The following is a 17720-nucleotide window of genomic DNA, read 5'->3' as shown; positions in this document are numbered from 1 at the left end:
TGACTCCTCTTGTTATACATTATACAGATCAAGAGTGACCTGGCGTCAGAACTGAGCCTTACTAAACCCAGCTAGGATGGCTGGATACGTCCATGCTACTGCCTTATGCCACCATGCAGGTACTGTCATATTCAATAACATGGCCATCATCTTTAAGCACATTGCTTTGCTTATGACTGGTAGCTTTTCGTTGACTCAACTGAAAATGTTGATTTGTGCAACAATATCAATCATATATTTTTTACCTCATACCAGTATTTGAATCATAGGTTTGGATTCATTACTCTATAGGAAATTATCACACTATAAGAAGGTAATATGTTTTTGTTATGCCTACAAAGAAAGTAATAAGTTTTTGGCAGCGTTCATTGTATCTGTCCGTCTGCCAACATGCATACCATAACTTGAGAAAGCCTGGATGGAATTTTGATGCTTGGTCTTGATGATACCTTGAAATGAAAAGAAAACTTTCTGACCTATGTGCCACTGCAAGGGTCTAAACGAATAAACAAATTCATCTATTTATTCATTGTAACAAATGTAACCACTAGCCGGTAATTTACATGTTGCATATGTACCCTCTATAGATGGTCCTGGGTCCTTTGGCAGACAGGTATGGTGCCCGCAGCACCCTGGCCTGGTGCCTGTTTTTATCGGCAGCCTCGATGGTAAGTCAGCCACCACGCAAAACCTGCCACTAACAATGTAGTTGATGTATTAGCCTATCTGTACTACTAGTGATTTTTAGAATTCTAAGCCATGCGATTATTAGGCAATCAGTTCCCTGTTAGATATCTACTAGCTTGTTTGTAGTCTCCGATAGCCTGGGTACCATCCAGATAGTAGTTCGCTCCGACATTTATTATACAGTCTCTTCTCACTCTGACTTTTATTGTACACTGCATACAATTACTTCTCTGCTGTTTTGTCTAGGAATCTTGACATCTCTAACATCTGGAATCATCCAAATTTTGGATGAGGGCGCTGATTGGTCTTTATACATCAGCGAATTAAGGAATGGGTTCAAGCACTCGCTCGAGCAGGCATTCGAACACCTGAAACGTCCTCCGCCCGCTTGTAAGAGGCCTGTTGTCATCGAACAAGCACTCTAGAACCCATTCCTTGATTCGCTCATTAACTGACATCACCACCAAAAGGTTTGAATGTACAGTTCTCCAGAAGGGTAGCAGAAATGAACATAGGAGTGAATTATTAGCCATATGGTACCCAGGCTAAGTCACCGAACCATCAAGCTGTTTCTGAATATTGTAATTTTTTTAATTCTCCTTTCCAGGTTTGGTTTGGCACATGGATAGATGTGTTCCTTCTCATGATCATGCTGTTTTTCAATGGAGTTGCTCAGGTAAAAACAACTTATCTATTGTAGAAATACTTCTATGTGTTGTGCAATGGTAGTTCAGCACCAAGGACAGGGAAGCACCCTTGCTTTATAAATTTGTCTATTCTTTGTTTGCCCCAAATATTAAGCTACAAGATGGTATTGAGTATCTGGGGCCAAAACTGAACAGGTATTTTGAATCCATACCGCTTTCTTGTGTGAAGGTTGTTTAGCACCAAGGACAGAGAAACATTGCAGCTTCATACATTCAAGTTCTTTTTGTTTGTACCAAAAGCAAATCTATGAAAAAAGATATTGACTATCTGGGATAAAAATCTAGTAGATATTTGGAATCCATACAGTATGCTTGTGTGATCAGCACCAAGGACAGAGAAATACTATGTCTTCAAACATTCAAGTTTGTACCCAGAAAAATTTACAAAATAAGGTATGAGGATAGAACTTGGTAAATGTCAGAAATCTATATTGTATTCTTGTCTTATGTTAGTTTAGCACCAAAGACCAAAAAAGACTGGCTGCATACATTCAACTACTTTTTGTTACACCAAGAAAAGTCTATAAGATAGTGTTGAGTATCTGAGATAAGAGCTGAGTGAATATTAGGAATGCATACAGTATTCTTGTGCGATGGTAGTTCAGCACCAAGGACAGGAAAACTCTGTAGTGCATACATTTAAGACTTTCTGTTTTTACCAAAAAAAGGTCAGATTCTGCAAATTAAGGTACAGAGTATTTGAGATTAGAATTGAGTTTATATTAGGAATCCATACAGTATTCTTGCGTATTATATTAGTTCCAGGGACAGGAAAACATTGGCTTCATACTGAGATAAGAACTGAATGGATATAGAAATACTCTGGTTTCATATATTTACTGTTGAATCAGGAAAAAATATACAAAAAAGATGTTGAATATGAAAGATCATAATTAAGTGAATATTAAAAATTCATACAGTATTCGTTTGTGATAATAGTTCAGCACCAAGGACAGAGAAATATCTGGCTTCATATATTCAACTCCTTATTGTCACACAAGGAAAAAGTAACAAAATATTTTTAAAAAGAGAATTAAAGATCATAATTGAGTGGATATTAAAAATACAAACAGTATTCTTGTGTGATGGTAGTTCAGCACTAAGGACAGAGAAAGACTACTTCTTCGTACATGCAACAACCATACTTATTTTATTAACACCAAAGCAGCCTATGAGTTTCTTTGATGGCAGTTCTGCACCAAGGACAGAGAAATGCTGTCATTTTATGCATTAAACAACCATACTTTTTGTTTACACCAAAGAAGTCTACAACTAAATGTTTGGCGGTAGTTCAGCACCAAGGACAGGGCAAAATCTTCCTACACTCAACTATTTTCAGAAACCACCCAGAAAAGTCTACAAGAGTAATTATTGGGTATTTAAAATCAAAACTGAGTGGATATCAACAATCCATATAGTATGGTTTTCAACCTCTGTCTGTAAGTTCTCTAGGGGAGTAGGGTTAATACTAGGTTGAAGGGAGGTTGACTGATTCTCAATACCTGAATCCCAGTTGGTACTGACCAATTTGAAGGGCACAGATGTTCATGGATTGAATTAGTTTGGGAATGAAAAGTACAACTTGCAGAACAAAAAGCGGACAGCGTGGAAAAGGGCGAAGCGTTCCGACTCCCCCTCTCACTGGGAGAAGTTCCGTAAACTAAGAAACAAACTGAAGAACTTGTTATCAGCTAAGTATAACAAATATCTTGTTAGCCTCTCTTCCACTTTACAGGAGTCGCCGAAGAGATTTTGGGCTTTTGTACGAGCTAAGTCAAAATCCAGGTCTCTTCCGACTGACGTTCATCTCAACGGCACGGTCGTTCAGTCTGCACCCGATAAGGCCAATTTGTTCAATGACTACTTTTTCTCCACCTTTTCTGCACCTGACCCTAATGTTATCAAGCCCGACATCGACGTGATAGTTGATGAAAGATTGTGTAACTTGCTACTTGCTGTAGAATCCGTGGAAAATGTGTTAGTTAATCTCAACACTAGCAAGGCTGTGGGTCCGGATAACATCTCTGCTCATGTTCTTAAGGGCTGTGCCAAGGTTCTTGCTCCTTCCTTGACCTTGTTGTTCAATAGATCACTATCCGCTGGTTGTGTACCGAGTAGATGGAAGGATGCAAACGTACTACCAGTGCATAAGAAGGGAGACAAAGAGAATGTGGCCAATTATAGGCCAGTATCTCTGTTATCCCTTGTAAGCAAGTTGATGGAGCGCTGTATGTACAATCAGTTGATTCCATTTTTGAGAGGGTCGCTTCACGAATTCCAACACGGGTTTATTGCCGGCCGTTCTACTACAACTCAACTAGTAGAAACCTACCATCAAGTAGGATCCATACTCGATAAGGGGGGGCAGGTAGATATGTTATTTCTGGATTTCGCGAAAGCGTTTGATTCAGTTTCCCACACTTTGCTAATCCACAAACTGCAGATGTTTGGTTTCGGTGGTAACCTCCTGGCGTGGTTTACCTCCTACCTAACCGATCGTCGACAGCGTGTGGTAGTGGAAGGTTGCCAGTCCAAATGGCTCCCGGTGACTTCAGGTGTTCCTCAGGGCTCCATTCTTGGGCCCTTTCTCTTCCTTCTGTTTATCAATGACTTACCTTGTGCAGCAACTCAATCTACTGTAGCACTCTTCGCTGACGACTCTAAATGTTTTAGGGAAGTCAGCAAGCTAAATGACTGTGTTAAGCTGCAAAATGACATCACTGCCATGTACAACTGGAGTCTTAGTTGGAAGATGTCTTTTCATCCTTCCAAGTGTAAACTTATCCGTTTAACTCGCTCTAAGAGTCCTATTGTGTACTCTTATCACATGTCTGGTACTACAATAACATCTGTAGACAGTATGCCTGACCTTGGGGTCATTGTCCAGTCGGACCTTCAGTGGAACAGACACATCTTAAAGATGGTAGCCAGGGCCAATTCTATGACTGGTTTCATCAAAAGAACAATCGGGTTCAACTCTAGCACTGATGTACGCAAGGCACTCTACACCACACTGGTGAGAAGCATCTTAGAATACTGCTCACCTTTGTGGTCCCCACAGTCCCGCAAACTCATGTCCCTTGTAGAAGGGGTGCAACGGCGGGCGACTAAATTCATTCTAGGAGCCCACTCGAACACCCTGACCTACAAGGAACGTCTCTCCACCCTTGGTCTGTTGCCTCTTACGCACAGGCGCGAAGTATGCGACGTCATGGTGTATATCAAGTCTAAACCAATTGTTCACAAGTATGTATCCTTCCCTTCCAGACCCTCTAGATATCTCAGATCTCACATGCTTACCCCCATTAGAGTAAGGACATCAGCCTTCAGCTCTTCTTACATACCAAGGCTGGTCACCATCTGGAATCAGCTGAGTCCTGTCCTCCGTAATATTGGGGTTCAAGCCACTGAAAAGTCTAACATCTTGACATTCAAGCGATCGCTTGTGAGAGCCACGTTTGTGAGATTTGACTCCCAGTTCAATATCGACGTTCCCTGCTCTTGGTCCACATCTTGTGGGTGTGCCTCTTGCACTGCTTTAAGGCTACATTAGTATTGTAATTAGCTTTTTACTCTGTACATAATGATATTTGATAATTTTGTATATAATCAATTCTGTGTATAATTGTTTCCGAATTGTATATTCATGTCTACTGACTTTTGATGTCTAATGTTTATTGTTTGATTTTGGTTTCGTATTGTTTTCTGTTATCATTTCAGGTTTGGGAGGACAACTTGTAAAGGTGTTGATACACCTGTTTTGTCCTCCCTTCCACTTGTTTTTGCATGTGGTAAATTCAAATAAAGAAATAAAGAAAGAAATAGAGAATACCGCACGGTGGTTTCCGTAGCACCGAGGTATCAGCCCAAACGTGGGTAGGATCGCCTTAAGGTGATCCGACCGGAGGGAGGGCTGGAAGCAAATCTGGCATTTAACTGTGCACTAGGCACACTCAAAGTGCATCTGAATTTTGATATAAGTTACTGTACATGTAGAAGCTCATGTGATAACCCAAGTTATCACCTGGTCTGGAGCACCTGTATCAAACGTTATCATAGCCCAGGTGTGACATAAACATTATTGATATTCCTTCTTGTGAGGAAAGATATTTGGAAGTAATTGGACATGTTGAGATTTTTTACCTTTTACAAGTATACTTGCAGACATTGCAGTACAGTATATACAGAGTAATATGTGTCACATACATATTTCATAGTATTTACATTTTTTATTTCCTGATGTTAAATGTAATGTCTGTACAAATCACATGGTTTGAAGTTACATTTTGTGTATCACACGGTTATATTCATTTGTTAAAATTTCCCTATATATTATTATATATATATATTAATTCCCTGTATAATAATATGTTATAAAATCAATAGGGGAACTTGATTTGTGACATTGTTATGAGAGCCCTCTGGCAACTTGTTTCAAATCTGCAGGCGCAGACCTGGCCGTGCTGTGTGAAGGCACTGGGTGCCTGGTACCCTGACAGGCAGCGTAACGCCATATTTGGGATCTGGGGAACCTGTACCTTTGCTGGAGGTATCATAGGAACTGGCCTAGCAGTGAGTATATGTAGAATACCATACGGTATATTCTGTGTCACCCAAAGTAACAGCTCGAACGCAGTTAGGATCACCCAATGGCCGAAGGACTGAGGGTTGACCAACCAATGGGATGGCTGGAACCAAGGGCGATCCGACCTGCTGGAAGGCTGGGACTGAGGGTGATGCAGAATACACTGCATTGTGTTTTATTTATGTCATACCCCAGGAAAACATATGTTTCAATGCAAAATGTGCCAGAATTTGGGGAAATTTTCCGTTCTTGAACAAAAATTCAAAAATATCCGGAGTAAAAAATTTTGACAGTGCCGCACTTGGTGAACTCGAATTGCATCCGAATTATTCAATGGAAACCAGTATGATGATAGTAGAACTCCATGTGATAACCCAAGTTATCACCCAGTCTGTAACACCTGTATCAAACATTATCATTGCCCAGGTGTAAAGGACAGTTACAAAAGAGAAGGAAAAAAGAAAGGAAGGAAGTTATGACTATTTAGATTATCAATGCTAACTTCCCTTATTTACTCTTGTTAGGTACTACTGCCTAACTGGCACAGCTGTCAAAGCTGCATTCAAGGATCATTCCTGCATTTTGTTTAGAAAATTAAGGCGTTTTGTTTCTATTTATTCAATGACTGACTGCATTGTTGAATGTTTAATTGATGGTTGATGAGTGAATTAGTATACTGTCCCACAGGTACACATACAGAGGGCGTATTCATGGAGGTCTGTGTTCTTCTACCCAGCACTGGTGGTGGTGAGTTGTTAGGATCTTACATTTTCATTTGTGCATGCATTCAACTACTACAGTAGCTTTTACTACTACTGCAACTAATATTACTGCTCTCACTACTAATACCACTGTCACTACCACTACTGCTGCTACTACTTCTACTACTACTACTTCTAATGCTACTTCCACTAGTACTCCCCTCACCTCACCTATCCCTTGACCTTCTAGTGGGTCGTTAGGGCACCATGTCTACTAGTACTACTACCATGACTACTACTTATATGCTACTGCCGCTACCACTACCATTACTACTGCTACTACTACTACTACTGCTACTGCTACTACATCTACTAAATAAATGCTACTACCTTGACTGCTACTTAGTCTGCTACTACCACTTCTACAACTATTACTACTACTACTACAACTACTAATGCTACTACTACTTAAAAACACTACTTACAACAGGCTGTTATGCACTACTAGTTGCATGATGCCTCAGTCTGAGTGAGACACGCCCAACTATTTTTACAGTTAACAACTTGATACAGAAAACTTGTAGAAATTTTGCAAACACTTTTGTTTTTCTGTAAGGCTGCTGTGGGTGCACTAGTCTTCATCTTCCTGTACACTCCATGGGAGGTGGGGCTGGATATACCGGGTAAAGGTAGGTTAGCAATTAATGTGCTGGACCTTTAAAGTACATGTACAGACATGATTGTGTATCAAGCACTGTATGTACATTGGAGGTTTTGAACTACAGTCAAGCCTGTGCAAGTGAACATCTCTAAAGGAGGACCACCTAACGAATGTGACCACTTTTTGTTCGTCCTTTTTTGATTGCTTTTTCCATTGACATGCAAGTGCCAATGTCACCAATACACGGTGGTCAAAAAGGCCCTCAAAAATCCTCACTCGCAAATCATGCATATGGATGAGGAAATCAATGTCAATCATCCATTTCACTACTGGCAACAATAGCTGATTGGTTTACGCCGTTGTAGGCGGGGATTACATTTGTTTTGGTCGCTCCAAGTGGAGCTATGTTTTTGACGCGAACTTGCTCCTTTGATATGCGCGTCTTTTCTCCGCCCCCATTGTTCTCCACTTACCAAGTTAACAATACCTGAGCTTTTCTATCGGTCATTCTCACGCTGGAGCTCGGCATTGAAATCACCGTTTTAATTCTTTCTGAGCTATATATTTGTCTATAGATTACCCAACATGCTAAAACTAAACCTTAGGTGAGCAAAGATCGAAGGAGTTACCGTCACTCCCGGGTCACCGCTTGGGACGGAGCAGTGGGCGTCGTTTACAGACACAACCCGGAAAATTATCCGTGCCTTTTTTTTACACACACACACACACACACACACACATACAAAAAGTTGAGTGATAGAAATTCAGTAGTTTTTCGGCGAAGATGAGTATCTATATATCTAGAACATGAAAGCTCACCATACTAGTATACTTAGACCCAAACGTAACGAACCCCTTGATATATTGCGTCTTTGACCAAAGTCCGGATCCCGGCGTGTCTGTTCCTGTCCTGTATACACAACGACTCAATTTAAATATAAGACAATAATTGCAACCTACGTTTTTTTGATAAACGTGTTCTCTCAAATAACAAACTCCTTATATTCTCGTCATTCTGTAAATGAACTAGGTCCATACCAGCGCTTGACGTGGCGAATGTATCGATATCGGTAATACGCTGGGCATTACATCACATGGTAAACTTCAAACTGGCGTCCTTTGCCCCGCAATTTTCTTTGTTTAAATTATATCTTATACTATAGAATGGATTTGAAGTAGTAATAAAACGCATGGTAACACAGACGAAAGCATAGCAACCGCAACACCATGAAAATTCACCCAACTTACCGTGACCGTGACTGCCGGGCGCAGCTGCAAGATTCAGCGGGGGCGGCGTAAAGACCGCCCGCCCGTAATATAAACACAACCGGCCGGCCTTTCCTACGGAAGTCTAATATTCTCCCCCTCTCTCTCTCACTCCACACGCACACATAGACATACAGACACACAATTGAACGACACAACACCAGTTTAGTTTCTTGGTGAAGTGAAATTCATATTTTGAACATTTGCACGGAAGCTTACCGCACACGGAGAATGCTATGCACACCGACCTCACGACAAAGTGCGTCTTCAAATCAAGATTCACGAACCGGCGTGTCTAGTCCTGTCCTAAAAAATAACTAAAAAAATGAAGAAAAAACTTCGTTCTCCGCTATTTGTAGAAACAATTTTATATTCCCGTGAATTTTGTAACAGAATCTGCAGTTCGCAATTCACTAAGCTTTGTAACATTACACACCCAAGCGTTTGATGTGCTATCGGCTTGCATACACCTCCTTGCATACACTAGACGAAAAAACTCAACTTTTGGCGCCCTTGGTAGAAAAATGAAAACGGTTCATTACTACAAAGAAAAAGATTTAGACTTAACTATCAAAGAAGCACAGTAGTTAGATCTAACTTTTGTGAAGTAGGGGGTCAGATATGTAGTGTTGTTACCTGACAGCGGAACCGGATGAAACCGGTTTTCTCTTTTGTTTACAAAAGTCGAAAAGACGCCATTTTACTATTTGGGACCTGACGTTCAAAATTTCTGAAATAATCTTAACTATGGGAGAAAGTGCAGCTGCGAAAGTGCACTAAAGATCTTGTAGAATTAATGGTAGCTTCTTGCAGACACAACAAACTGTACAAATAATTTGCTACAGCCAATTCTCTCTCAAATTTCGCGCCCGGGACGACAACAATGGGGCCACGCCAGCTCATTTCCATATCACTGCCGTCCCAGGTAAGTTGTTGTTGTAAGAAAGTAAGGAGGCAAGAACAAACCGCTCTGATGTTCGCCGACAACCTAATTATAAGTCAAGAGCATAGCTATTCTTCCACGTGAAAATCTGAACCAAACGTACAATTCGTATTTTGAGCCATATCTCCCGGTAGTTAACACTTAAGCTGACCAAAAAAACTCCATCGTGAAGAAAAAACTATCGCCGCCATCTTGGAGAAAAATCAATCGATTCTCTTCCATCGCTGTGGAACTATGGGACAAAACGTAGTGAAAATGTGACAAAATTAGCTAAAATGTCGTAGACACTTAAAACTGCATAAGGTGAAATATTCTTAGAGGTCCTAAAGTCTAAAGCATAGGTCAAAGCTTTGCCTGGTGCGTAAAATAGAGCATTAAATTCAAAGTTCAAAGTTCAGTGACCCAAAACGACCTCCAAAACGCACATGGAACAGCGGGCGATTTGAAGCGTTTTGCACATGGTCATCCCAAATAATTGAGATATTTTTAAGGCGAACTAATGTAATTTTCGTGTGCATATATTTTTTTCCTGATGTGATAATCATATCGTGCGTTATGTTGGATGAAATTTGTGTCGTTTTTTCACACCGCCACGGCTCGCGCGGGCCGGCTTGGGGGCGGAGCACTCTGGCCTAGCAACGCGGATAATACCCTAGCAACGTGACCACCGTGAATAACACAAAACACAACAGTTTCTGATTACAAACAAACATCATCAGTGCATGCATTATTCAATGAACAAAGACATTTTATCAGTCCCCTGAGCAGTCTTCTTTGTCAGGTTTGAATAGAAACAAAATCTTTTTTCCACATTGTTCATTCTATGTATTATGCATACCCATAGCCTGAGCACCATCCGGTCAGTAGTTTGCTCCGACGTTTATTATACACAGTCACTGTATACAGTTGCTTCTCCCTCCCACTTTTATATACACTGTTTACAGTCACTTCTCTGCTTTTCTGTCTGGTAACCCTGACATCTCTAACGTCTGGAATCATCCAAATTTATACGAGGGTGCTGATTGGTCCCTACACATCTGCGGATAAAGGACTAGGTTCACGTGCTTGTTCAAACAGGTGTTCCAACACCCAAAATGCCCTATGTCCGCTTGCGGGACGGAGGGCTTGTTGTCATCTTCAGACGGATAGCAGAAGCGAACTACATGTACTACCGGATGGTACCCATGCTAGCATACCCATGTATTCAAACGCAATGCCATTCAAGTTTTCTACCAATCCCTGTGTCAGCTGCCAAGTCATCCCCCTCCTATACCCGTCCCATGGTGTCCACCCCATATGGGGAGAGTATGAGAACACTGCAGGCCCAGAGATCACACAGGACTCCTGTTCTATATGCTGGTAGTAAGGTCTTTCTGAGTGTGAACTGCCTGAAGTTTTTGCTAGCAACTTACTCACACAGGCTAATCATGTCATACGTAAGAGATGTGTGGTTGTAGTTAGTGTCTGCAAGATGTTGGCATTGGGAATGCAGGGTGAAATGGACCACATCATTCTAACAATAGCACACGGAATGAGTTGAGTTGCTCAGAGTGGCTTCAGAATCTGCTAGGAATAAAGTAGAAGTAACAGGGCAGTCTCTGCATGATTCCTCCTGCAAACACGCCTAACAAAAAAGTAGGATTCATCCCAGTGTGAGATCAGACCCTACAGTCTGGACTTACAAAGCTTGTAGCTAGTGTAAAACACTGGTAGGGCCAAATGTAATTACTAAATTACTGGTTATGCAAAAGAAACAAAAAACTTTTTATTACAGTAAAACACCGCATACTTGTGGCAAAGCTTTTTATATACCAAACACTACTTAAAAGAAACCTACAAAAAATCCCAGGCAATCTAGCAGTATTTACTAATTAGATTGGGTTGGACTTTTACGCATGTCTTTGTTTTGAATAAAACTCAAAACTATTGGATGCTACATACATTTGTATTTGTATTGTCGGCTTGAACATCCTGTAACTGCATGTGCCCTACAACATATTTTTACTGTCCAATTTTTACCGAATTATATCGTATGTGTTTATACCTGCCAAACTATTTTTAATACCTACATGTACTCCATAATTTGTCAGATCCAGAGCCAGTGACCAAAGGAGGAAATGGCAACTCCCTCAAATTCTGGCAGCTGTTGGGAATAAAGTAGGTGGTAGTTTTGTTGTCTTCAAAGTGATGATTTTGTTTAACTTATCTGTTTATGAAATTAGTTTCTGAAGTTTTATGAATGCAATTATCTTGTTGGCCTGTTAAAAAAACAGACCTGAAAAAAATTAGCAGACTGGATTTGGGACCTTGTAAAAAAAATGATAGATATTGGCAGGGATTGACACATTTTGCTGCTTACCAGTAAAAAAAAAATGAGCAAAGTAGAGTAGAGTTTATACCGTCATTTCTATCTACAGTCAAAGTTTATAGGAAGACAGGATTTTAAAAGTCGCCAGTGGGAGTCGGATATTCTCCGAACAGATTCCTTTGTAGAAAATTGAACAATGGTTTTGAATATTGCCCATTCACAAGTTTTCACAGATCTGGACCTAAACTGTACCTGTACCTGAATTGTCTGTACTGGTACCCAAAATGTACTTCAGTTCCACCCAGAATACTCTTCAAAATAAAGTATTGAGTTTTAGGTAAAGGTATTTGAGATAATTATTAGGAATCCATACTGTATTCTAATATGATGTCAGTTCAGTACCAAGGACAGGGAAAAACTACATTCAACAACCATACTTTTTGGTATCTTCAATAATTCTTACTAACAGGTAGTTGACTAAACAGTTCAGAGGTGCCATGACAGTGGCTTGATGTTTATCTTGTTTTGTATCTTTCCCAGAATGTTACCAGAGCTGGCTGCTACAGTCTTCTTTGTAAAAATTGTCAGGTACTGTCTGCTGATGTGGCTGCCTATGTACCTGTTTCAGGAGGTAAGACAAGCTGTAATAACTGCACAGATACTTGTCTTGAGTTTTTGTTGTTCATTTTTGCATTTTAGAAGCACTTAAGAGAGCCTTGTTTCACTTTAACCTCTGTAACAATTTTTTATAAAATTTTCCAGCTTCACTACACAAAGGCTCAAGCAGGCTTGCTGTCCACATCATTTGAGATTGGTGGAGTTTTGGGAAGTGCAACGCTGGGGGTGTTTATTGACAAGTGAGTAATATTCAGTATGAACTAGTATAAATGAGTCTTGCTGTGAATTGTTTGTTGACGTGTAGCTCTGAGATGTATTTTTGAATATGTTCTATGCTGTTTTTAGTACATTTCTAGAAAACCATTATTTGGCAATGTAGTTCACATTGAATACTGTTGTTATGAATATGAATATGAACAATGCGTATTATTTTGTGTGACACTTTATATTTTCATTTGCCAGTTTTGTAAATTAGATAAAATGGTACTTTCACCAGCCAACAATCTGTTGATAACTTAACGTGCCATTAGATCAATAATTGTACTGGCATCTTTATTATATTTCAGCCATACCATAGGTATGGTGAAATATATTGTATTCGTAATGTTTCTTTCTTTCTTCTTTCTTTCTTTCTCCTGTCAAATCTTCGGAACACGGTATCTCCGTTGTTCCTGAACCGATTGACTTGAAATTTGACACAAGGGTAGAGTGGGTCAATATCCCCAGACGTTTTTTTCATTTTTTTCATATCTACCTTTAAAATGATTTTATTAAGGTTTTTTGGTCATCTTAAGACCAAAACTGTATATTTGGGCCCCCTGTACCCTGGTATTATAACCGAATGAGCTGAAATTTGTCACAGATGTGCTTTGATAATTCCCCCATACAAATTCAATACCACTTTTGGTGTACAGTATAACGAAATGCTTATTTTTGCGATTTTTTGGTCATTTTTTGACCAAAAAAGGACACTTTTGGCTCCTGTACCTTGGTTTTAGAACCGGATGACCTGAAATTTAGTATAGGAGTGCCCTAGACATATGCGCACATGGATTCATTAACAGTTGAGGCATACAGTACAACAAAATGCTTAATTTTACGATTATTTGGCCATTTTATGACCAAAAAGTACACTTTTGGCTCTTGTGCTCTGGTTTTAAAACCAAATGACCTAAATTTTGGTAAAATGGTGCACCAGATATTCATTCAAATGACACATGTATAATTTTTGTCATAGACTACGTCAAAATGATAGATTTGGGGATTTTTTTTCCAATAGCCACAGGGGTCAATGACCTTAAGGTCGTTGACCCCAGCTGCAGATTGCACCTTCTGGCATATATGTCTATTTAATCTAATTAGATAGGTAACCAATCACTTAGCCTGAATCTATATCCTAAAGAGGGGGGGGGGAGGGTGACAGCCAATCAGCGAGTCCGGTGTTATCTGGAAGAGTCCATTCTTACACGGAGGGGTTCATTTTTTTTAAAATTCATCCTCGGACTGGTGAAGTCTTTCAGTGGGTGTATTTTTGGACAGGTCTATTTTGCAGTTTTACAGAAGGTGTGCTGGAAGAGTCTATTCTCGCACGGAGGGGGGATTTTTTTAAATTCATATTTTGGACTTTGGTGACTTCTAGTTTGTCAAAGTCTTTCAGCAGGGTTATTTTGGACTGGTCTAATTTGCAATTTTAAATGGGTGTGCTGGAAGAGTCCATTCTTGCATGGAGGGGGGATTTTTTAAAAATCTATTGGCTTTTTTTTAAATCCATTTTTGGGACTTCAGTGATTATGTCAAAGTCCTATTTTAGCGGATGTATTTTTGGACTGCTCTACTTTACATGGAAGAATCCATTTTTTGCACACGGAAGGGGGATTTTTTCAAATTCAGTTTGGACGGGTGGTGATGATTCAAAATTCAATTTTTAGTGGAAGTGTTTTTAGACTGGTCTATTATACCTTTTCATGCACTGGGACCTTTTTTGCTGAATTCAATTTTGGATTTGGTTTCTTATTCAAAAGGCCAAGGTTTCAGTGGGAGTATTTCTGGACTGGTCTATTGTGCAAATTCACATAGGGTGCACTGGAGTCCATTCTTGAAGTTGAACGGGGGAATTTTGTAAGATTCATTTTTGGGTTAAACCGCCATTAGTAAAAGTGATTTTTCAAATGGGTGATTTTGAAATAGTCTATTGTTGCATGGGGAGGGAGATGGCTGAAATATGCTGTATTTGCTCTCAAGCAAATGTCGGCCTTTCTAGTTTCTTCCTTGATTATAGTAATGTTCTTACAGCTCATTTGACTTACTGTATAAAGTTATTTTATGCAGTGTCTTTCCTAGTTTAAGGTATTCTGCTAATCTCCTTTTTGGTCTCTTTGTGGGTACCCTAAAAGAGATCCAAACCCAAAAATAAACTGCTGCCTGGATGCATGTTTTTAGCGGTGAGAAATTCCCTTTTAGCCAGCGGAACTGATCTCAAAAGTAAGATTGGTGAAAGATTGTTTGTAACTGAAGAAGTTAGCAGGTAAAGTTTTGCAGCCGCGCGCTAGGTCGGAGGTACACAGTCGTGGGTTCTGAGTGGTGCGGTTGTACACTAACAGCGAATTATAAACGCGCCCATGTGAACCACAAATTATAACATAGAAGTCTATGGGAAGAAAAAAACTCATCAATGAGACCTTATTTTCTATTTCTTACAGATTGTTCCATGGCGACAGCCTCCAGGGTACATCCACTGTCATCATGTTCAGCACCCTGTCCCTCATCATGTTCCTCCTCACCAGTAGCTGGGGGATACCTTTCAACGTCATGTGTATGCTGCTGACTGGGATGTTCAACTGTGGGCCTGACGCCATCCTGACTGGGTCGCTACCCACCCAACTGGGTGACAAGGATGGGAGAAATGCACACGCTGCCATCTCAGGGTTCATTAATGGTAAGAATAGTATAGTATTGCCATCTTTAATGTTGTATGCTGCTGACTGGGATGTTTAACTGTGGGCCTGACGCCATCCTGACTGGGTCGCTACCCACCCAGCTGGGTGACAAGGATGGGAGGAACGCACACGCTGCCATCTCAGGGTTTATCAATGGTAAGTCGTGTACTGTACCACCTTATAGTCTTATACCACCTTTAATGTCATGTGTATGCTGCTGACTGGGATGTTCAACTGTGGGCCTGATGCCATCCTGACTGGGTCGCTACCCACCCAGCTGGGTGACAAGGATGGGAGGAACGCACACGCTGCCATCTCAGGGTTTATCAATGGTATGGTTTCAACCATACATTTTTGCTTTGTTTTCAAATTTTCTACTGCATTTCCTATATATTAAACCAAACTGTGACAGATACAGTGTGCATCGATTGCTGTTGTGGTGTGTTATGGGTGAGGGCTTTACAAGTACAGGATGGATTCTGTATGTATCTACGTTTGAAAAACCTTTCAGTCTTTTTTTTTGTATATGCCATGTGCATATATATTTTTGGTAACAAAAACATGGAGTGGCTTGGATGAACCAACCTACAAACTTTCAAAGGTCATAGGCACTGAGCTGGTGCAAAGCAGTTTAGTGACAGTGACTGGAGAAGTCACAGGAATGTTAGCAAATTATTTGTTCTATATCTGACAATATGTTTTCTTTATTTTTGGAATTACAGAATTTTCTTATGCTTGTTTCCCCCCAGGTTTTGGCAGTGTGGGTACCGTGTTGCAGGGCCCCATCATCGGAGCCATAGCAGAGTGGTACGGCTGGGAGGGCACCTTCTACTTCATGATCATCGTCTCACTCATAGCAACCTTCTGTATCTGTCGGGCTGTGTCAACACGGCAAGATCTCCCTGGAGCATTGGTTAGATAGCCGTCAACTAGCCAAACCATCGGACTGTTCTATACTTCATGATCATCGTCTCACTCATAGCAACTTTCTGTATCTGTCGAGCTGTGTCTACACGGTAAGATCTCCTTGGAGCCTTGGTTAGATAGCCCAGTCAACTAGCCAAACCGTATGACTGTTCTACTTCATGATCATCGTCTCACTCATAGCAACCTTCTGTATCTGTCAAGCTGTGTATACACGGCAGGGTCTGTCTGGAGTATTGGTTAGATAGCCCTGTCAAATCATCTGACTGTACTAAACTTCATGATCATCGTCTCACTCATAGCAACCTTCTGTATCTGTCGAGCTGTGTCTACACGACAAGATCTCCCTGGAACATTGGTTAGATAGCCCAGTCAACTAGCCAAACCATCTGACTGTTCTACTTCATGATCATCGTCTCACTCATAGCAACCTTCTGTATCTGTCGAGCTGTGTCTACACGGCAGGATCTACCTGGAGCCTTGGTTAGATAGCCCAGTGAACTAGCCAAACCTTCTGACTGTTCTACTTCATGATCATCGTCTCACTCATAGCAACCTTCTGTATCTGTCGAGCTGTGTCTACACGGCAGGATCTACCTGGAGCCTTGGTTAGATAGCCCAGTGAACTAGCCAAACCTTCTGACTGTTCTACTTCATGATCATCGTCTCACTCATAGCAACTTTCTGTATCTGTCGAGCTGTGTCTACACGACAAGATCTGCCTGGAGCATTGGTTAGATAGCCCAGTCAACTAGCCAGTCTGACTGTTCTACTTCATGATCATCGTCTCACTCATAGCAACCTTCTGTATCTGTCGAGCTGTGTCTACACGACAAGATCTGCCTGGAGCCTTGGTTAGATAGCCGTCAACTAGCCAGTCTGACTGTTCTACTTCATGATCATCGTCTCACTCATAGCAACCTTCTGTATCTGTCGAGCTGTGTCTACACGACAAGATCTGCCTGGAGCCTTGGTTAGATAGCCGTCAACTAGCCAGTCTGACTGTTCTACTTCATGATCATCGTCTCACTCATAGCAACCTTCTGTATCTGTCGAGCTGTGTCTACACGACAAGATCTGCCTCGAGCGTTGGTTAGATAGCCCTGTCAAATCATCTGACTGTACTAAACTTCATGATCATCGTCTCACTCATAGCAACCTTCTGTATCTGTCGAGCTGTGTCTACACGACAAGATCTGCCTGGAGCATTGGTTAGATAGCCCTGTCAACCGACTAAATCTGATTGTAGTTTACCTTCACTGTTGATATCTTGTGCTAGCGTCACAATTGAAGAAAGGGGCCCTGCCTTTATGGGCTATTTTTTTGTGGGCGGAGTTGGGAACGTCATGTAGTGACTTTCTTTAAGGCACAGGATCAGCAGCAT

General features: G+C 40.8%; 1 protein-coding gene and 1 long non-coding RNA gene across 2 annotated transcripts in view; one reads left to right on the top strand and one right to left on the bottom strand.

Moving 5' to 3' along the window:
• Positions 1 to 17565, top strand: part of LOC118416048 (glucose-6-phosphate exchanger SLC37A2-like) — an 18768-nt gene extending 1203 nt beyond the window's left edge. The window contains 13 exon segments of the mRNA XM_035821100.1: positions 36 to 61; positions 64 to 119; positions 588 to 668; positions 1295 to 1363; positions 5841 to 5966; positions 6667 to 6726; positions 7297 to 7369; positions 10799 to 10909; positions 11641 to 11707; positions 12399 to 12489; positions 12621 to 12715; positions 15176 to 15411; positions 16162 to 17565. Of these exon segments, the coding sequence (XP_035676993.1) occupies positions 36 to 61; positions 64 to 119; positions 588 to 668; positions 1295 to 1363; positions 5841 to 5966; positions 6667 to 6726; positions 7297 to 7369; positions 10799 to 10909; positions 11641 to 11707; positions 12399 to 12489; positions 12621 to 12715; positions 15176 to 15411; positions 16162 to 16334 (1264 nt within the window). The 3' untranslated portion in view covers positions 16335 to 17565.
• On the bottom strand, positions 8061 to 10220 carry LOC118416049. The gene is made up of 2 exons (XR_004831191.1): positions 9244 to 10220; positions 8061 to 9066 (listed from the first exon to the last, which is right to left on the bottom strand). It is a non-coding gene; the product is annotated as an uncharacterized LOC118416049 (long non-coding RNA).
• Positions 17566 to 17720: the final 155 nt, after the last annotated feature.

The sequence above is a fragment of the Branchiostoma floridae genome, chromosome 5 (genome assembly GCF_000003815.2).
Source record: "Branchiostoma floridae strain S238N-H82 chromosome 5, Bfl_VNyyK, whole genome shotgun sequence".
Lineage (NCBI taxonomy): Eukaryota > Metazoa > Chordata > Leptocardii > Amphioxiformes > Branchiostomatidae > Branchiostoma > Branchiostoma floridae.
Note: the sequence above shows the minus strand (reverse complement) of the source record. Positions and strands in the feature narration are given on the sequence as shown.